The sequence below is a fragment of the Chelonoidis abingdonii genome, chromosome 8 (genome assembly GCF_003597395.2).
Source record: "Chelonoidis abingdonii isolate Lonesome George chromosome 8, CheloAbing_2.0, whole genome shotgun sequence".
In the NCBI taxonomy this organism is placed as follows: Eukaryota; Metazoa; Chordata; order Testudines; family Testudinidae; genus Chelonoidis; species Chelonoidis abingdonii.
The window spans coordinates 53,441,630-53,463,859 of record NC_133776.1 but is presented as its reverse complement, the minus strand read 5'-3'; the positions used below and the strand labels follow the sequence as shown (position 1 = coordinate 53,463,859).

Sequence of the window (22,230 nt, the reverse complement as noted above, 5' to 3'; positions counted from 1 at the left end):
CATGCCCCAAAGCTTCCGACTTAACCTGAAAGCAACTTACAGAAGTGTTCCTGTCTTTAACACTCAGATGCCCAACTCCCAATGGGGTCTAAACCCCAAATAAATCCAATTTACCCTGTATAAAGCTTATACAGGATAAACTCATAACTTGTTCACCCTCTGTAACACTGATAGAGAGGTATGCACAGTTGCTCCCCTCTGCCCTGCAGGTTTTAATACACACTCTGAGTTAATTAACAAGTAAAAAGTGATTTTGTTAAATACAGAAAGTAGGATTTAAGTGGCTCTAAGTAGTATCAGACAAAACAAAATGAATTACCAAGTGAAATAAAATAAAACACACAAATCTAAGTCTAATACAGTAATACAACCCAGTACAAATAAAATCTCAGCCTGAGAGAGGTTTCAATAAGTTTCTTTCACAGACTGGACATCTTCCTAGTCTCGGCACAGTCCTTTCCCCTGGTACAGCCCTTGTTCCTGCTCAGGTGGTAGCTAGGGGATTCCTCATGATGGCTCTCCCTTTGTTCTGTTCCACCCATTTATATATCTTTTGCATAAGGCAGGAATCCTTTGTCCCTCTCTTGGTTTTCACCCCCTTCTCAATGGAAAAGCACCAGATTAAAGATGGATTCCAGTTCAGGTGACGTGATCACATGTCACTGTAAAACTTCATTACTCACTTGCCAGCACACAGGTATACAGGGAGACTTACAGGTAAAACAGAGCCATCTGCAGACAATTGTCCTGGTTAATGGGAGTCATCAAGATTCCAAACCACCATTAATGGCCCACACTTTGTATAATTACAATAGGCCCTCAGAGTTATATTTCATATTTCTAGTTTTAGATACAAGAGTGGTACATTTATACAAATAAGATGACCACACTCAGTAGATTATAAGCTTTGTAGTGATACCTTACAAGAGACCTTTTGCATGAAGCATATTCCAGTTACATTATATTTAAACTCATTAGCATATTTTCATAAAATCATATCGAGTGCAACATCACAGGCCAATGTTCAAAGCCTTTTTCCTCCTCAGGTAGAGGGGGGACTTGAACCTGGGCCTCTCACATTCCAGCTGAGTGCTGTATCTGCTGAGCTAAAAGTTATAAGAAAGACATCACCTCCTCCTTCAGGTATTTTGTGTGTGCCAAGGCAGGTGCCTAATTCATTCCAGCAATAAATGCCTTAGGCACTAAAGCCATCTAAGTCCAGGTGGCTGGTTCCCATTTGTGGATTGCTAAGCAGAGCTAGGCAGTTCCCTGTGGCCCAAACTTAGGTATGGATCTCTGAGAGATGGTCATGTCAGGGCTTAGCACTCATCCCTCTGGTCACCATTTCTCAATGGCTAGCTGAGGGAGCTCTCCACTTTGCATATTGGCTTTTGTAGATCACAGCCTAACATGCCAGTGTCTCCCCATTCATTATATGGGGAGTGTAGGCACTGAACTCAGATTTGTGGATCACACTGCTGTTCCCTGATTTTTCTAGGTACCTAAAAGTTGGGGGCCCAGACACTCAGCATTGCAAGGCCTCAGTCCTTTCATGGAGCCCATCCCACATTACTATGGCTGCATCATGAAAGGTGTAGTCCAGCCAGGGAGTGTGGACAATAGTGGATAATGAGGCAAGGGACACCCAAACTACAACTCACATGAGGAACTGGGGCAAAATAGGCGGATGCAGTTTAATGTTGAACAGATTTGGAATGAAATATTTTGATAGTTTGGAACTGAATGTTTTCAGAAATTTTCATTCCATGAAAAATGTTGAAGTTTTCATTTTTCCTCCTGATTCAGGACAAAAACCAGATAATTAATTGTTAGAATTTCCCTAGAAATGGAAATTCCACTTTTCATTCCTCTCTATTTCATCCTCTGTGACATATGTTTATGTTTTTGTTATTCAGATACTGAACTCATTTGAATCCTAATCAGAATTTTGCCTCAATAATATCGGGGTCAGTGAGCACTTCAAACTAACTGTGTTGTGTAAAAAATACTTACTACATTTCAGTGTGTTGCCTTGTAATTTAATTGGGTTACCCTTTGTTCTTGTATGGTCAAAAATGTATTCTTGTGGTTATGCCATGCCTTTATTCTATGCTATTCCCCACTATTTTATGTATCTCTGTCATGCCACCGCTTATCTGACTGCTATCTAAACTAAACAGTTTCAGTCTTTTCAAGCTCTCTTCTGATGGAATCTAGCAGCAGAAGTGGGAGCATACCAGCAATTTTTGTCCCATTCAAAGCACAATGAAGTATTCAGAAGTATTTTGTTTTTTTAATGATCCCTTTCCTTGAAGGACTATTGAGTGCTAGTCAGGGGCAGAGCCTGAACTGGCTATGGCCCCAATCCTGCAAAGATGTTTAACTCTACTGCTGCAAGTAGACTCACTGAGTTCAATGGCCCTATTCATATGGGTTTGGTTAAAACCATGCATAAGGATTTGCAGGATCAGGGACTTATGTTTTCTGTGATTCAGGGATTTTTCACAGCCAGCTGGTCATTATTTGTTTTTTTCCCCAACTGTTTGATTTGGTGCAGTTTGGAGACTGGAGGCCTAATTCACCACTGTGCTACTTCACTTCTAAGCTGGGGTAAATCCATTGGTTTGCAGTGCTGACTCAACCCTGTGGCACTGTGATAAGGTGACTGCTGCCATCTTGACAGACACACTAGGAACTGAACCAGGAACCTCCACAGATAATAGCATGAGCTGTTGTAGGTAAAGCTAAAGTGTTAGCAATTGCTAGTTTGGGCTGTAATACACTCATATTCTCTGCAGATTGGCCACAGAGGAGCCCATAACATATACTCACCAGTGGGTTACAGTAGCATCTCTGTTGGATTTTCTATTAGTGTACCAGAATATATTTTTAATGGTTCATTACGGGTAAATGAAGTCTGAGCTAGCTGGTTTCTCATATTCATATGATGATGAACCACGTCAGTAGCAGTACAACTGGCTGAAAGATCCAGCCAATCTCTTGAAGATCACAGGTTGTGCTTTCCAGTTGTATGGGATTAGACTCTTTAGCTGCCCAACAGGAAACGACAACCCAAAATACCTTTTGCACTTTCACATATGAGCACGTGAACCAGACTCGTGGTGAAAACTAGCAGTCATTTGAACCTCCGTTATCAGAAGAAACCCTTTTTGTGCTTTGCCGTTACAGGTTCTCTGTGTTTACACAGTAAAAGCAGCCATCTGCTAATATGTGACTTATTTGCTTTTTAATACGGAACACCCAGCATGTCTAGATTTCCTGGTAACAGGCAGCAATAGATCTAAATTTCTTGCAAAAGTAATATGAGAGTTCTTTGAGTTTGTTGGGCAAAATGTAGTCATTGGAGCTGATGCTCTGATTCACTTAAAAGCGCAGGTGTAGATCCCTGATTTATCATTCCAGATCTATATGCAGTGTTCTGTATGGAGCACATATTAGAGAACATATTATTGGAGCTCAAAGCAACCCTCCATATAAAACTGAATTTCCAATGTAACCACAGGCAGGAAAGAAACTTTGAAAACCCAACAAAAAAACCCCTTGTAGTTCTTCTTTATACACTTAAAAGAGGCAAAAAACAAGACACATTTCCCCCTCTTTTGCAGATCACACCCCTCAGAGCTTGAGGAGTTCAAAGCCAGAATGAATCTAGTAATGCAGGGAAATTAATGGTTACTGTTTACCTAGCTTCAGGGAATGACAAAACAAAAGCTAAATAAATCAACTAACACTTTTCAAATTTAAAGTCACTTTCTTTAATATTCAAGTAACAAAAACATAATGGAGCACAATATTTCCAGCATGCAAAACACAGACACAAAAGAAAAGTATGTATCAGCTGTATGAAAATCTAGTCTTCAAAGTAATAAACACATTAGTAAAAAAAAAAAAAAAGCAAACATCTTAGTGCCATGTAACTAAATGGGCCTGTAAAAATAATGATCCCAAACTTCCCGTGGTGTAAATCAGCATATCTCCATTGAATCCAATATTGCTATGCAGATTTATACCTTCTGTGGTTCTGGGTTTAAGGAAGTGAGCATTCTTTGTACTTAATTGGTGACATTCACATACTCTCACCCCAACACAGTACAATAAGGTTTTGTTTAGGGTTCTACATTAGGGTTAGGGGATGCAGTTTGTCTCCGCTAAGCCTTGTGGCTTACCAGAGCCCCTGTGCTCCTGCTGCCCTTCCACAACCAGTGTATCCTTTCTGGCCCTCTGGATTCTTGGTGGCTCCATCCCAACTCAGCTCCAAACTCCCTTTACACACTCTCCTGTTTGGAGCTAGTGTGGAAATACACATGGGGTACATAGCCACTCCCCCTGGGGACCCATCCAGTGTGGGCTAACTGCAGTCTTGTGATAGGCCATGTGCATGTGTGAGTACAGAGATTCATGATACACTGGGCTTAGGAGTTTAATAGACACACAGTGTGTGTTGAAAGGTGATGCTGTCAATACCTCCAGACATTAAAAGGATCAAATTGTTGGAGAAATCTTCTGCCTTCATTTCTGTTCCATTTCAGTTGCGTTCACAAACTAGTGGATACAGAGAATTCAGACTGTTACCAAGAACGACAGCAAAATACCATCACAGATAGCTATCAAACTGGCTGCTTGGTAGGGAAGGGCTTCTAGGATCCCTCTTTTGCTTATTCCTTTAAACCATCAAAGCGCCTTATGAGAAGGATCCTCACTCTGCCAAGGAGTCACTGCTCAGAGACCCATCAAAGATATCCCTCGAGTCAGACTTGCTCAGGTGACAGATGATGCTTCCCATCCTCTGGACTGAGCAAGGTCCCTTTTCTGTGCTCTTGGCCTTGATGACTCAAGCAGATTGTATTGTCAAATTGACCACTGAGAAGATGATAGTGACCCTTTAAGGGGTTAATATTCAAATCAGTATCGGAAGAATTAATACGAGGAATCCGTAATGTCAGTGAAGAAAGTTACACATCTAATGCTCCATAGGATTCCTGCTCCAAATGTGACTCTAATTAATTCTAAATGAGAAATTCCCCTGGCTTCATTAAAGATGACATCTGCAGGAATACCAGTTGTGCACAAAGGTTCTCAGCTCTCACAGAAAATACCATGCCTAGGAATAACAATGGATTATGTATATTCCCCGATGGGATCAGAGGAAATAAATACACTTTGGTATCACAGGTTACATCTAATGTCTAAGTAAGGTAAATCAAATTAAATATCACACCAAATCAGCATTATATAATACATTACAGTACCAGGAAGGAAGCGTCTGGGTGCAAGTGATGACCAAGCACAAATGTGGGATCTGCCTATCTATGTTCACTATGCTTAAAGAAAGGCCACTCGAATTTCATTAAAGCACACAGCATATAACACAAAAGGCAATGATTTTTTTGTCTCTTTATCCTGCTGGGGCTGGGTTACAAAGCTAGGGCAAAGATACACTATCATTTAAGCAAAGCGTTGTCGCTTTCTCTGACCATAAGTAACGGTTATGTTAAGGTCTCCAGGATCTGAAAAAAACAAGAGGCAACTCTCTATATACCTTGCATGACATTGAATGGCGAGATGGGGAATGTAGTGGTGTGGTGCTGTTTTTACACACTGCTCTGTAATTAAGATCAGCCACCAGCGTTTCTGGAGACAATTGCCTTTTGTTACTAGTCAGCACGGACATTTAGGTTTAGCAATCTGACTTTCAAAGGCCTTTCATGCCGGCTCTCAGTGCTATTTAGTTTTTAGTCACAAACACAAACGTGATCATGATTGATTTACATGGGATTGCAAACTCCAGCTGTGTTCTGTTATTAAATCGAAATGTAAACCAATTAAAAGAAACAGAAAATGGTGCATGGGAGAACCATGTTTTTGGTTTCATAAGCTGTATTTGAAATACAAACCATCTCTTTTAAGGATGAGAACAACTAGAATAACACACTGCTTTTTTTATGGACCTCATCATACTGGGGACACGAGTACAAAGTCAAATTAAGGTCGCATTAACAACCAATGAAAATGCCCCACACCTCACAACAGTAAACCAAACAAAATAAGAAAGAGTGAACCTTTCACGGACAGGCCTATGTGCCTCTTGTTTAAGCACTCTTTTTGGTTTGTTTTTGGACTGCAAAGTGTTATAGAACGATAGTGTATCTTTGACCCCTGAAGGGCTTCTAGACATAGTCATATTTTGAAGGGTATGAGCGTTTCCCATCATCGCTACGAGCAGTGTCATCGTATGTTGAAACTTTTTTACTTTTGGCTTCAGATTCATAACCAGTACCAGCCTTATATGGCGTAGTCTTGTAGGAGATATTCCGTCCTGATGCATTGTAGGACACTGCCTTGTAACTGAAAGAGAAATAAAGTACAATGTCAGCAATGCAGACTCTGTGACAACCTCCAATATCCACTTCACTCTGAACTTTATTCCTGTGAGTTCCTGGATTTAATGCAACTGATTAAGCGCTTTATTAATTCCTATTATGTGTATTATAGTAACACTTGGAGGCCCTGATAAAAATGAGTGCCAAATGTCCACAAACAGATTGCAAAATTCTCTCCTTTAAATTTGTTATTTGAAATTCGGATGACCAGATGTCTCAATTTTATAGGGACAGTTCCAATTTTTGAGTCTTTTTCATATATAGGCTCCTATTACCCCCCCCCACCCCGGTCCCGATTTTTCACACTTGCTGTCTGGTCACCCTATTTGAAATGCTTCACCAGTTTTTTCCATGAATAATTCCTGGCCTGCAGATTGTTTGATTTGCAGACTGAAAATATAACAGTGAAACATACAGGGGCAGATTTGCATCTGGTGTAAATTGTCCTAGCTTCTTTGGCTTCAGAGGTTCTATGACAAGTTACACAATTTGCAACTCATGCTGTAATTTATGTAACAAAGTTAGCTAACCAACATACTGCACATTTTGAATTGTATGTTTGATTGTAAAAATCGCAATTCATCCCTTGTTGACATATATCACCCAGTCAGGGAAGAGAAACAATATCATGTGACTCATGTAAGTAAATAATACTATACAAGTAAGTAGTCTGTATTCTTAGGGAGCCCACAGATATCATGATTACATCTGAGCAAATAATTGAGTTCAAAATAATTTGAGTTCCAGGGCCAAAATGAAAAATCCCCCCTCCCTTGCCTCCCGCCAATTTGGTTCAATTCAAATCCAAACCAATCTTTTTCTAAGTGTTTCACTGAATTGAAAAACTTGAGAAAATTAATTTTTGTGAACCTATTATGAATGCTTTTCGGTTTTTCATTTGGGTTCTTTCTGGCTGTTTTTCACTGTTATTTGTTTTTGTTTATTTTAAAAAGTGGCCACATTTCAAAATGAAACAAAAAGGTTCAAAACAAAAAAATCAAAAAGAGATATTTTTACTTAAAAAAAAAAAAAAAACATTTTTGGCCAAACTATGCCAAAATTCAGCCTGAATTTGCATATAGTTTGCCCCCCAAAATACATTTTTCAGTCAAATTACTATTCTCTGAAATTTTTTTTGCCAAGCTCTAATTATATCCTTCATAACCTGGGGGTGCCATATGATTGCAGCTACTGTGCACCTGGTCCATGGGCTATATATATTTTTCACATCCAGTGCTTGCCAAGGTAATCTAATCTAAAGATCTGTGATGTGCCGTAAAATAATGAACCCTGCAGAAGAGTGTCCATCACTTCCTAGTGCACGATCAAACACTATTTCATTACCAGCAAAGCTTCCAATTTAGAAGCATAGGGACTTACTTGGTTTCTTCTGGTACCAGTCCCCTGCAGGCAATGCACATCATAACGCCTCCTGAACCTTAGAGTCCAAGATGTGGGTGCCTGCATGAAACCTCCAAGCTTAATTACCAGCTTGGATCTGATAGCGCTGCCACCAGCCAAAAATTATTCAGTGTTTGGCTCCTCGGGTCTCCCCCAAACCTTCCTGGGGACCCCAAGACTCAGCATGCCCTGAGTCTTACATAAACAAAGGGAATAACCCCCCCGTTTGTCTTCTCTTTTACTCACTTCCTCCCTGGCTTCCCCTCCGTGGGTTATCCTGAAGATTACTGTGCTTAACTCCTTGAATTACAAAAACAGAGAGGGCATATTACCTTGCGCTTCTTCTTTTTCCCCCTCCCAGTCTTCCCTGAAAGAGAGACCGTAATCCTGGCACAGGGATTTGTCTATCCCTAGAAGCCTTATTAGAAAGAAAATCCAACACGGTTTTAAAAAGAAAAGCTTTATATAAAGAAGAAAGACATAAAAATGATCTCTGTATCAAGATACAATTAAAGAGGGTCAATTGCTTAAAGAAAATATGATACAACAGCCTTATTCATAAAGAAATACAATTTAACATCGATAATAAACAGCACTACAAACATGTAAATACAAAAAAACATAAAATCCTATTGTTTTTTCTACCTTTGTACTTACAACTTGGAAACTGAAGATTAGAAGCTTAAAGATAGAAAGATCCCTCTCATAGCCGAGAAAAAGACAAAAGACACAGACAAAGGAACACACACCCAAACATTCCCTCCGTGAGCTTTTAAAAATCTTGTTTCCTAATTGGTCCTCTGGTCAGGTGTTTGGTCCCCTTTGTTAACCCTTTACAGGTAAAAGAAACATTAACCTGTAGCTATCTGTTTATAACAAGGGACTTACTTGGTTTCTTCTGGTACCAGTCCCCTGCAGGCAATGCACATCATAACGCCTCCTACCAGGGACAAGCCCCCAGCCACCCAGCCGACGAACAAGGCTGAACCAAAGGTATACCTACAAAATAAAAAGACAAAGGGCCCATAATGCTGTGAGGCTGCAAGAACTCTCCATGTAATTTGTTTTGAAGTGTATTTAAGATACAGAATTCTCTCCTGGAGCAGGACCTCTCTTCTGCCATGTTGGTCTCTCTTAGCAGAGGTCCTTCATAGTTTTTACCTTCAGATTTCCCTCTGTCTCAACAGGAATGAGAGTGACTATATCCCACCCCAGCTGCACAAGTGTCATCCATGTTGTAGAGGGGACGGATGCGTTCTCCCTCCTCCTCTGGTTTGGCTACATGAACATGGACATCACTTAGCTACATTGTTTTGGTTGCTTGTTTATTCGTTTCAGTCTTCAAAGTGCCCACTGAGGCAATTGACAGACTACCATTAACTACACTGGGCTTTGGATCAGATCTTAAAGCTGGATTAACCAGTCACAGGAGGACCTCCACCCCTCCCCAATCCCACCCCATGCAGGGGAATAATGAAGTAGCGTATCACCACTATAATTAGTTCTACATCATACTCCCTTCCCTACAGACATACTGGAAAAATGACATTACTGGGCAGCCCTGTCCCCAGCTGCTGTAATAGCCTCTGGGGACCATTAGCAGCTGATACAAGTTACAGAAGGCTGAGTATGTGCTTGGGGAACTGGCTTTGGATAGAGCAGACCTGATATCAGGGGACCCCAAGGGTGGTTTAAAGCTACACTGTGCACTCATCACAGCTAAAAATCTAGCCTGATAAAACCATCTAGACATAGCATCAGAACTGATCTGAAAACACAGACTAGATACCATCACTACATACTTGTTGATTCTGGGCAGCCGTGGCTACCACATGCCAATGCTACCATTCTGCTCCTGAGCTATATCGATCTCACACTGACAGCTCTTCATAAGAGGAGAAGGTTACCTTGTCTGGATGGTCTGCATCGATCCTTGGTACATATTGGCTGTTGACATCCAGAAGTTTGTGACCAGCATGTTGGCAAATACGGACACTCCGGCAATAGCACATAGACCTGGGAACAGAGAGAATATGGGACTGGGAGAAAGATTCCCCACTGCCTTATATGTCAGGGGGTCATTCAGATCTCTGAAAAAATGGGAGTAAAGTGCTACCTATCACTCCGATTGCAGTCTGTGTGTTTTTGCCCCCAAGCAGTGCGCCAAATTGCCGCTGCGGAAGGTGGGGGCAGTCCATGTGCTTTAGGGGAACGTGTGTTTCCGCGGTGGCAGCAATTCGGTGGCAGCTTCTATGTTCAGCTGTCCTCAGCAGCACAGCTTCTGTCTTCCGGGCGAAGATAGAAGCTGCCCCCAAACTGCTGCCGCAGAAACGCGCATGCCACCCTAATGGCACACGGACTGCCTCCGCCATCCACGGTGGCAATTTGGCCCGCTGCTTGGGGCAGCAAAAACAGTAGAGCCAGCCCTGACCATTGAGACTAAGAATTGTCAGATTTCCATGTAAATTGCTCCATAATGGAGTGTTCCAGAATCAAAGCATTCATTACAACCCGGCCCTTCCTTCCCTTACCCCAAAAAACCTTCTCTAGTAGAGCTGGTAGATTTTTTGTGTTCAACCTTTTCTCAATGGAAAACCATTTTGAGACATGTAAATTCTGATTGCTGAAAACCACTGTTTTTTTCTATTTTTGAGATTTCAGTTTTTCAATGAAAAACTTCAAAGAGAGAATTTTCATTGTCATTAAAATTTTTAATGGGGAAAAAATCATTTCACAATCATTGAGATATTGGAAAAGGGCACAAATAGCAGCTATGAAAGTCTTCTGGGGTTGGTAATGCGGAATCCAAACATCCCTCTTGCAAATTTGAAATCACAGATATCCCTGTCCCAAAACAGGAAGGAAAAAACTCAAACCCATCACATTACCAAAGTCCTCAAAAGTCCCCTGCTTGCCAACCAGCAACACTGACTCTGACACCTTGCAAAAGCCCCACCTATCCTTTATCCAGCTGAGGAGCCAGGACCACAGAAATCAGTGATGTTTTCATCTTAGGTATCAAATTACTCCCATTATCCCAGTATCTGGGCACGTCACAGTCTTTAATGCATTTAGCCTCTCAGTGCCTGGTGACCTTGGTAAGTGCAAGAATCCCCATTTTACAGAGAGTTACTTAAGGTCACACAGCAAATCTATAGCACAGCAAGGAATCAAAACCAGGTCTCCTGAAGGCTAGGCTAGATCTAACCATTGGACTATCCTTCCTTTCGACTTTGCTCACCAGCTCTAATATGCCACATGGTAGCTGGGGCCTTGCCTGTATTTTAGATTGATAACTCTTCCAGTCATTGTCTTTCAGTGATTTCATAAATGTAGAATATATGGGTGGGATTTGCACAGACTTTCACTGTTGGCCTAACTCTGCTCCCTGTGAAGTCAGAGGGTAAAATTATATACATTTTAAATGCAAAAATGAAGCTACATTATATGAATCCCTTTCTTTCATCCAAACAGTGTATACTGTACAAGCTTGAACTGTTTTGTTTGAGGTCACTGGGACAACCTGCCTGAGTAAGTGCTCAACCTGAGTAAGCATTGCAGAAATCAGGCCTTCACAGAATGACAGAAGTGAAGGCCTGGAAGTGACCTCAGTAGGTCATCTAGTCCCATCCTCTGCATTCAAGGCAGGACTAAGTAAAAACTAGACCATTCCTGACAGGTTTTTGTCTAACCTGTTCTTAAAAACCTCCAGTAACAGAGATTCTACAACCTTCCCGGGCAATTTGTTTCAGTGTTTAACTACCCTGACAGTTAGGAAGTTTTTCCTAATGTCCAACCTAAATTGCACTTGCTGCAGTTTAACCCCATTGCTTCTTGTCCTATCCTCAGAGGTTAAAGAGAATTTTTTTCCCCTCGTCCTTGTATGTACTTGAAAACTGTTATCATGCGCCTTCTCAGTCTTCTCTTTTCCAAACTAAACTAACCCAGTTTTTTTAATCTTCCCTCACAGGTCACGTTATCTAGACCTTTAATCATTTTTGTTGCTCCTCTCTGGAGTTTCTCCAATTTGCCCACTTCTTTCCAGAAATACGGCACCCAGAACCAGACACAGTACTCCAGCTGAGGCCTTATCAGCGCGGAGTAAAGTGGAAGAATTACTTCTCGTGTCTTTCTTACAACAATCCTGCTGAATCATTCCAGAATGATACTTCAGTGAGATTATGGACTCAATTTCTTTACTCACTTGCACTGGATTGTGGGTAAATCTGTGATGAAGGAATTCCCTTAGGCATCATCACTTTCACGGTTGGTTGCTTAGTGCAAATACAGAGGTAAATTCTGCTTATTTATTCATGCAAGTCATGTTACTAGAACCTCTGGGATTGCCCACATGAGGAAGACAAGCATGACTGGATTTTATTGGCAATCCCAAGTATTCGAAAATCATGAAACTGTCTTAAAAATCATGAAATTTTAAAAGTAATTTCTGGGCTTTTTTTATTTGTCTGGTTTTTGAGCTTTTAGGGTTCACATTTTCATGCTGTTTTCCATCTCCATGAAGGCTAGAAACTTACTTTTTTATTAAATGAAAACTGAGGTTCTCATATATTTACACAACTCTAGGAGCTGAAGCCTTAATAAATACACCAGAAATATTGCCAGAGTTAGTAGCACTGCAGTTTTCAATTCTGAAACATTCGTTCCCTGTGCATCTTGACTGTATTTTTCCTTTTGCTTTTTTGTTTTGCAATGATTTCCTCAATCTTAAATTCAGCTGCTGGCTGAGCTTTGCACATAATAGAAGAAATTGTGTAGAGCACAATGACTTACCAGCCACAATAAACATGATGCCGGAGGTCAGAGTCATGTTGGCTTTTGCAGAGTCCTCCATATTGCCAATCCGAATGCATTTCAGGGCGAAAATGGACACAAGGAGGCCAATGGCACCCAGGACGATGCCCACGATCATTAGTGCTCTCACAGCCTGGAACATTGCTGCAAAACAGGTCAAGGAAAAAAACATTTGACTACATAACATGGGAGTATAGTCCAGGCTGCGGCTGGAAGGCTGGGGGCAGCCAACATGGCCCACAGCAGGCATTGCTGTTCCAACCACATGAATTCTCAGAGAAGAGCTGAGAGCCATGATGAGGCTAATGCAGCTGTTCGGACATTTGCCATCAAAACATTTTTTTTCAACAGCACATGGCTTTTCAACAAAAATGAAAATTTTCACCCCCAAAATTCTGTTTTTGTCAAACCATTTTAGGTTTTCATCGATAAACCAAAACCCAACATTTTTTGTTTTGTTTTTAGCAGCCAAAAACACTGAACATTTTTTGTTTTAAATTTTAAGCTTTTCATCTTAGGTATCAAAACTGAAATATTTTCAGCTCTGGGTTTTTTATTTTTTTTTTAAGAAAAATCTTTACTTTTTCAAAGAAAAATATTTATGAAAATGAAAGCATTTTTCTGGGGTGAGGGGAAACAATCATTTCTTGAGTAGCACTAGAGGCTGCCCTTTCATATGCAGAAGGAAAGATGTTAAATCTATGTCCCCATGAACTATTTCCATTGAGCATACTCTGAACCTGGCATGTTGACCTTCTAGGTGAGCTTCCACATAGGAGTGAGCTTCCTGTCCCACACTGTAAGAAGCAAGGGAAGAATGAGATTGGCCCATAGATACATGACAAATGGTCCAGTTAGCTCTAAATGGAATTTGGGCCAGATTTATATAGGTGTTTAGACATCAATGAGGCAGATAAGGGCCTGTCAGCATCTTTGAGCACCTAAATACCTTTGCAAATCTGCGTCTTTATCTTTACCATTTACAGGGTTCCCTCTTTTCAAACGATGTTAGTAGTCGGTTGGAAATTTTTTTTTGTCAAAACAGTTTTCCATAAGAAAATGCCATTTTTGACAAAACCAACATTTTTCATGAAAATTTATTGATTTTGGTGAAATTTTACTTAAAAAAAATTGGAACACAGTTACAAAAATGTTGGACATTTTGAGAACATAAAGTTGTTATATTTCATTTTGAAACGATGTTTTGTTTTGAAATGTACTTTATTTTATATATTCAATTAAATTCAAACAGGTGGAAATTGAAACAAATTGTGAGACAACATGGGGTAGATTACGAATGGCTTGCAGGAGTGGAGCCCATGGCTGACAGATTTTAAGCGCCGCTTCCCACAGCTCCTATTGGCTGAGAATGGTGAACTGCAGCCACTGGGAGCTGCGGGTGTCTGTGCAAATGTAAACAAACTCTCTGGTGGCCCACCAGCAGATTAGCCAGCAGATTAGCCTGGTGGGCTGCGTGCAGCCCGTGGGCCGCAGGTTGCCCACCACTGCTCTGGTGTCTCTATTTACAGCTGTGCAAGGCTAGTGCAAAGTATGACTAAAATCAAGAAGTTAGGATTTCACACTCACTTTTCATGGGTGTGAATGGCAACACAAGGTGCAGGGCCTGGAGGACAATCAGGTCCACTGTCTTTCAGGTATTAGACTTGTTCCATTGTTGGAGATCCAGAGACAAAGCTAAGGATTAACCAGGTATAACAATTTTTAAAAATGCAATTAAAAGAAATATGGCCATCTTTCAGTGGCTTTATTCTCCTTGGTGCTTTCTTACAATAAGCCAAAGGAGTGTGCCATGTTTATTTCACTAGCTGGCAATGAGATAAGCAGATTTGGTTGGTACCAGATGTTGCTCATGGCAAGTGTGTGTGTGAGCAAAGAGTAGCAGCTTGTGATTTATTCAGAAAGTTATGCCAATGATGAAAAATCCCACGAATAACCCCTTTTTACAGAAGGCTTCAACTGAGCAAACAAATTTTGAAAAGCAGATTGAAGAGTTGACACATGCTCTCATACAAAGCTACTGTACGTTGGTTCCAAACTGTAACCCAACATATTTGTGAATCATCTATAGCAACACCTCTTAACATGTCTCAAGCTGCCTCTCTATCAAGCAGAGAAAAAAGGAGTATGGTGTTTGAATATCAAGAAGTCTTTCTAATGAAATGGCATCTATTTCATCTCATCCACAATTTAACACTTGGCTGCAGACATTTCTTGGCAATAATGTCTTTGCCAGTGTCCATACCAGTTGTTAAAGACCCCATGAGAGATGAGAAGGTATCAGAGTAACAGAGATGGTCAAATAATGGGAGGATACAGTCACAAATATGTTTGTAAAGTACCATTTGTGATTTGATTTTGATACATTTCTGCCTCTTTTTTTCATTCCATGAACAGTCCAATGACTGAGTTCTATTTATGTCAATGCTGTTATGGGTATGAATACCTGTGTTTCTGCAAGAACAAGGGTACCTATGTGACCAAGAGGATGAGTGTCTCCGGTCTGATCTCATCAGCTGGGAATTCTCTTGGTATGCAGGTAATCTCATCTGGCACAGAGCTGGAATAACCGTCTTCTACACCACTCCATATCCTAGGCTCAGCACACAGAGTGAGCCTAATGAAGGAAGGGGGAGTGGCTGGAGGGGTACTGTGTTCTGGATGTTCCCAGCTCATGTGTTGCTCCTTGTAGGCTGCTACTAGCTGGTGCTAGGGTGACCAGATGTCCCAATTTTATAGGGACTGTCCCAATTTTTGGGTCTTTTTCTTATATAGGCTCCTAAAACCCCCCACTCCCATCCCAATTTTTTACATTTGCTGTCTGATCACTCTAGCTGGTGCTGGCTGTCATAAAGACTCCCTTTGACCTGAATGGCCATTGATTGATGGTGTATATGAGCTGACAGTGAGGGAGAAGGTACTGTATGGAAAAGAGCCAGAAGTGAACTATATGGCATTGCACAGAAAGAACTCTCTTCAGTGCCATTCTCTGGTGATTTGAACATTTTTAAAGCATGTTTCTGAGAGTTTTGATGTAGCCTTTTTTCAATTATTCTCTTCAATTTGATACCACCAGAACAACTTCTTGTCCCACAATCACAGACCACCTGACATAGCTACCTTAGAAAAATTACATTGAAGAACAAGTTGGACAGGAGTGAAAGGGAAATATTTGCAATTCCGCCAGCCTTGCCCTACCCCCTTGATCCATATTAGATGGGGAGGTGGTAGAAGAACATCAGATCTCCCTGGCATTAGGTGGGATTCCTCATGTTTGGGTAGAACAAATAGCTTTATAGCTTGGCGCAGTAACTCACCTACAGATGAACATGACAAGCAGCACTGAATGCGTGGAGAGACCCAACCTGAAATAACCATGGCTTTCAGTGGGATTGAGCTGTAGTGACAATCCCAGGTTATTGCTGCTATGACTCATTCTGATCATCAAGTATGTCCTTATCACCTGATAACAAGTGTTAACAAACCAGGTATTTTCAGCCTCCCACTCATTAGCACAGAGGTGTGATTTCATTATTATTCATCAGAAATCAAGAGGCTGATGGATAAGTGTTATCAGACCCAAAGGGTGTTCACGAAACATTTGGTGCAGAGCAGAAGGAAGCAGTGAGAAGAAAAGCACAATGTTCCTTTACTCATTTTTCTTTACAAAGGCTGAAGTTTCATTTCATCCACTTTGATTTCAGTGAGAGTAGAAATAACCTGTGATATCACCAAGCAAGGTGTGTGCTGCTGGCTGCGTGACAACCGGTGAAATTAATACTCCATAGCTGTGAGTAAGCCACTACTGAATAGAATCTATAGCTCTGGTTTCCTCTCAGGGAGTGATAAGCTTTCCTCTGAGACACCCTTTTACTTCCTACAAGATTGGAATATTTGGGTGCAAGTAAGATGATAGGAGGGGTGCTCTGATTCCCAGACATCACTAGCACATTCTGGATCAGATAAACTGGTACATTCCAGTTGCTTTGTGTGCCTCTGATACGGTGTGAAGCAGCCAGAGTACAGCCATGGATCTCACTCTCTGTTTCAAAATGCTTTAGTCCCAACCCTGCAATCATTGTGAAGAAAAATCTCTCAGTGAAGTCCAGCATGAACTGGAGGATTGAGGCCAGAGTTAAGGAATTGACTCCCTTGAGGTGGTAAGTCCTTTATTTTAAAAACAGCAGTGCAGCTCTGTCCCTGAGTAGCTGAGCTGCAGAAGACCAGGCAGGCAGGGACATTGCTTTACTAGGGGATAACTGACATGTCATGAGTTTTTTCAAATACATTGTTCATGCCAACAGAAGAAAAAAATGAATTATTATGCACTAAGTTATTTCCCACACCACATGGGTTTGGAAGATATGTGGGAGAAAGAAGATACCTCATTCTCTTCTATCCCATATAGGGGCCAGGCACAACTGTAGTCCTTCCATTCACCTCCCTCTAGCATAAATCCCTTTGAAGGGTGGAGCTTAGGCTCCTCCACTCTCCTTGGCATTTCCTCCTCAGCTCAGCCTATGGCCTCTTTGTGGATCAAGTTCCTTGTCTTTTGAAATGGAGTGTGTTAGAGAACATGTGATGGGCCAGATCCCCAACTGGTGTAAATCAGCATAGTTCTACTGAGAGTGGCCATTGTTTATGTGACTGCAACAGAGCTATGGAATGGAACTACCCAGACATCTGTTGGGAAAATAACACAGCAGGGCAGAGATTATCCAACAAGTTCTTAGAATGTATTGGAGACACATTTTTATTTCAGAAGGTGGAGAAAGCTACTAGGGGGGAGGCTGTTCTAGATTTGATTTTGACAAATAGGGATGAACTGGTTGAGAATTTGAAAGTGGAAGGCAACTTGGGTGAAAGTGATCGTGAATGGTAGAGTTCATGATTCTAAGGAATGGTAGGAGGGAGAACAGTACAATAAAGACAGTGGATTTCAAGAAGGCAGACTTTAGCAAACTCAGGGAGTTGGTAGGTAAAATCCCATGGGAAGCAAGTCTAAGGGGGAAAACAATTGAAAACAATTGGCAGTTTTTCAAAGAGACATTATTAAGGGCACAAAAGCAAACTATCTCACTGCATAGGAAAGATAGAAAGTATGGCAAGAGACCAGCCTGGCTTAACCAGGAGATCTTCAATGATCTAAAACTCAAAAAAGAGTCCTACAAAAAGTGGAAACTAGGTCAAATTACAAAGGATGAATATAAACAAATAACACAAGTAGGTAGGGCCAAAATCAGAAAAGCCAAGGCATAAAACAAGATTAAACAAACTAGAGACATAAAAGGAAACAAGAAAACATTCTACAAATACATCAGCAGCAAGAGGAAGACCGAGGACAGAGTAGGCCCATTACTCAATGACAATAACAGAAAATGTGGAAATGGCAGAGGTGCTTAATGACTTCTTTGTTTCAGTTTTCACCAAGAAGGTTGGTGGCCATTGGATGTCTAACATAGTGAATGCCAGTGAAAATGAGATAGGATCAGACTCTAAAACAGGGAAAGAACAAGTAAAAAATTACTTAGACAAGTTAGATGTCTTCAAATCATCAGGGCCAGATGAAATGCATCCTAGAATACTCAAGAAGCTGACTGAGGAGATATCTGAGCCATTAGCAATTATCTTTGAAAAGTCATGGAAGACAGGAGACATTCCAGAAGATTGGAAAAGGGCAAATATAGTGCCGATCTATAAAAGGGGAAATAAGTATAACCTGGGAAATTACAGACCAGTCAGCTTAACTTCTGTACCTGGAAAGATAACGGAGCAAATAATTAAGCAATCAATCTGCAAACACCTAGAAGAAAATAAGATGATAAATAACAGTGAGCATGGATTTGTCAAGAACAAATCATGTCAGACCAACCTTATAGCTTTCTTTACATGGTAACAAGCCTTGTGGATGGTGAGGGAAGAAGTAGATGTGGTATATCTTGACTTTAGTAAGACTTTTCATATAGTCTCGCATGATTGTCTTATCAACAAACTAGAGAAATACAGCCTAGATGGAGCTACTAGAAGGTGGGTGCATGACTGGTTGGAATATCATTCCCAGAGAGTACTTATCAGTGGTTCACAGTCATGCTGGAAGGGCATAACGAGTGGAGTCCCCCAGGGATCGGCTCAGGGTCTGGTTTTGTTCAATATTTTCATCAATGATTTAGATAATGGCATAGAGAGTACAAAGTTTGTGGATGATACCAAGATAGGAGAGGTTGCAAGTGCTTTGGAGGATAAGATTAAAATTCAAAATGATCTGAACAAACTGGAGAAATGGTCTGAAGTAAATAGGATGAAATTCAATAAGGACAAATGCAGTTTTACCAGAACAGACATGGAAATGGAACTCTACTACCAATTAAAATTACCAGAATATGGATATCATTGGGGATTTTTAAGAGCAGGTTGGACAAACACATGTAGGGATAGTCTAGATAATACTTAGTCCTGCCTTGAGTGCAGGGGACTGGACTAGATGACCTCTTGAGGTCCCTTCCAGTTCTACGATTCTATGATTTCTATGATCTTTAGAAAAAAACACCAATTTAAATCCAGGTCATTCCAACTTTACATTTCAGCAATGTACTATGAAAAATAATACTGATCAGACCTGTTTTTGCAATATGACCTTTCTGCAACTGTTAAATACATTTTCTTATTCCTAGAGATGGGTGGGACAGTTTTCCATCCTACAAAATTTTTTGAAATTTTGAAAAATGATTCCCAGCTTGAATTGGGATGAAAAGTCAAAAATCTCAAAACTTTCACAAACCAAAAATCCAAAAAAGTCAGATCACATCAATCAAAATGTATAATTTTATTAATTTCCAAATGTTTCATTTTGATTTTAACCTTTTAAATTTTTGTTCATTATTTTACTATGAATTAGTTTAAATTTCTACATGAAAAGTAATTTCAAACTGAAAAACAGAACATTTTGTTTCAAACATGTAGACATAGGAAATCTATTAAAATTGACCACTTCCTGCAAAAAGTTTTAGTTTTAATGAATGGACATTTTTCCTACAAAAAAGTGTTTCATCAAAAAATTCCTGACAAGTTCTACTTATTACAACATTACTTAAAAAGTAATCTAATTAAGAACTGGCTCTTACCAATGATAAATCAGTGCAGTCAAACCTGATCATCACTGTTACTAAGGGAAAATGTATTGGTGTCTTAAACCATAATTAGTCATGTACAGCTTTGTTAGAGACATTTATTAAAATAAAAGCAATTCCAGGATAGCTAGAGTCAAATGCTTTTGTCTCAAAATGGACAATGCAGTGTCTACCAGTCATAATGCAGAGTGAACACATGTGTATTTATTAAATCATATCTCTAGAGAGATGCTCGGAACTTTATCAAGCAACAAACACAAAAGCAAAAAAGTTTGTCTTCAACTGTACAGTCTCTGGTGACTTCTCAGAAACTAATTAAGTCAGTCATCAAAATGGACAGAACAGGTGAGAAACACTAGGATCTGTTCACTACTTTACACGTCAATATGCACACAAAAGGCAATGATTTGCCACAGCTCTGCATCCTGGGCAGTTATTTGCACCTGTGCAAGGAAAAATGGGTGTCAAAGGCCACTGAATCAGTGACACAGTATTAATTTTTTATTCCATATTGCACCGGTGTAAATGACTGCATAAAGTAATGGAGAATCATACTGGTAATTCCGATTCATTTTAATGTTGATCCAGCCTCAGTGCATGCTAATGCTTTGTAAATTACTCAAATACTCAGAGGCAGAAGTGTAAAATGTCTGGATATTTGTTTACAAAATGGTTATAGGGATTGTACCCTAATTTCATTGCTCCTGAGTTTGCTACTGACCCCTCTCACAACCTTGCTCCGAGTTCTTTACTGCCTTGCACATTTACACCTGGGCAAAGTGACTGTAAAATGCTACTGGATCAGAAGGATTTTGCACCAAATTTGTATTCCCTTTGTGTGGGTGTAAATCATTATGCAAGTGGCTCAGCAGCAGAGAATCAAGCCCCAAGATAAATAACATGGTAACCAAATAATCCAATGGGATGTGGACTATGCTGTATTTTAACAGAAACTTTCATACACCTGTCCCTAACCAACCAAGTTAGCTTTAGATGAGATGCCTTAAAGGCCATAGATCAGTTTGATCAGTTTGTCCCAATTAAAAAAAAATGACTGAAGAACCAAAACCAAAATAAAAAACAATCAGCCAATCACAACCTTCCAGTAAAACTCCATGTACAAAAAAGGATCATTAAAGATACCCTCTTGCACTCCAATTCCTCTATGTCCACTATTCAGCACCAGCTTTCTCAACAAGAAAATTCAGGATATCCTCTTTCCTTTGGGAGGAAAATGTTTCCACTGATTTCTTGCTGGAAATGATCAATATGATCAGCCAATAACAGTTAAATGAAATAACTGAACAGCTCTTATCCACCATTTCCTGTGTTTAAATCCAAAGAGCCAGAATCTCAGCTGATTTGAATCAGAGTAGCTCTATTTACATCAACAGAGCTATGCTGATTTCCTTCTAACTGAGGACAATAATATAGGTACCAGACAAATATGCAACATTCTGTAATATTTGCCATGCAAGATTATTATTTATGGTAATACAACATACATGTGCTGTTATACTCATGTACTAAGTATTTTGGAAATATTTTTCCCGCCTTACAAAGCGCTTTAAAATATCAGCTCCTGCTATTCAGTGAAAACTGTATTATATTTATCCTTCAAGAAAACTCTAGGGGTTCACCTGGGTCCATCTTTTGCCCCTACCTGGTAGCCCAAGAATGGTGAAATAAGGCCGGCACTCTGTGAAACCTGAGCTCTGCCTCACGCAGCTCCTCCAGAGTCCCTGATACTGGAACACAGCTGTGACCGGGTTGTCATACAAGTCCTGTGTGCTCCACATGTCTATTCCAGTGGCTGCAATACATCCAGCAAAACCCAGAGATGAGACAACAAAGCCCATCACTTGGCATATTGTTGTCGACATGGTGTCTCCCCTTTGGTCAGGATCTGAGTTAGCACTGATGAAACCATAGACCTTACGGGAACACTCAAGTCCTCTTGACTGAGCCACCAGAAATGCAGCTGCTCTTATCAGATGGTGCCCATTCAGCGGCTTTGTTTGCTCAAAGTGTTTTTGCAAGATAGTCCAGTTTCGCTCTCGCTGGGTAGGGTTGTGTGTTTTTTGGTTGGCGAGGCAAGAGATAGGAGCTTTTGTCCTTTAGAAGCACTTGTTCTCCCAGAGCTAAGCAGTCACTGCTGGTCAAGTGTAGGGCAACCCGCTTTGAACAAGTTATGAGGTGCATTACCTTTCCTTAACACGCCTGCATCTCTCCCCATATTTAAATACTCTGGAGTCTGCTACACTTATTCTGTGTAGTTGGTACAGTACTGCTGAGAGAGATCAAGGGAGAATTGGAGACACAAATGAATTCCTCATTTTTGGTTAGATATACTGTGCCACTGCTTCCCAACACGGCATCCCCCAAAGGTCTTCACATACAACATGGGTCTCATTCTCACTGCTCATTCCTTCTTTTATTATTTACCCCTATCCAACATGGGAGTAAGACAC

The 22,230-nt window shown here is 40.4% G+C and overlaps 1 protein-coding gene across 1 annotated transcript; it reads right to left on the bottom strand.

Moving 5' to 3' along the window:
• Window positions 1–3,776: 3,776 nt before the first annotated feature.
• CLDN18 (claudin 18) lies at window positions 3,777–21,726 on the bottom strand. The gene is made up of 5 exons (XM_032772443.1): window positions 21,423–21,726; window positions 12,594–12,758; window positions 9,710–9,818; window positions 8,691–8,801; window positions 3,777–6,366 (listed from the first exon to the last, which is right to left on the bottom strand). Exons 1-5 carry the CDS (start codon window positions 21,640–21,642, stop codon window positions 6,189–6,191), a joined length of 783 nt encoding a protein of 260 aa, XP_032628334.1. The 5' UTR covers window positions 21,643–21,726; the 3' UTR covers window positions 3,777–6,188.
• Window positions 21,727–22,230: the final 504 nt, after the last annotated feature.

Coding starts and splice junctions, on each gene's coding strand:
- CLDN18 (XM_032772443.1), bottom strand. CDS start 21,642: ATGTCGACAACAATATGCCAAGTGATGGGCTTTGTTGTCTCATCTCTG. Junction 8,802..9,709: donor ATGCAGACCATCCAGACAAG/GTAACCTTCTCC, acceptor TTTATTTTGTAG/GTATACCTTTGGTTCAGCCT. Junction 6,367..8,690: donor CTGGTACCAGAAGAAACCAA/GTAAGTCCCTTG, acceptor TTTCTCTTTCAG/TTACAAGGCAGTGTCCTACA.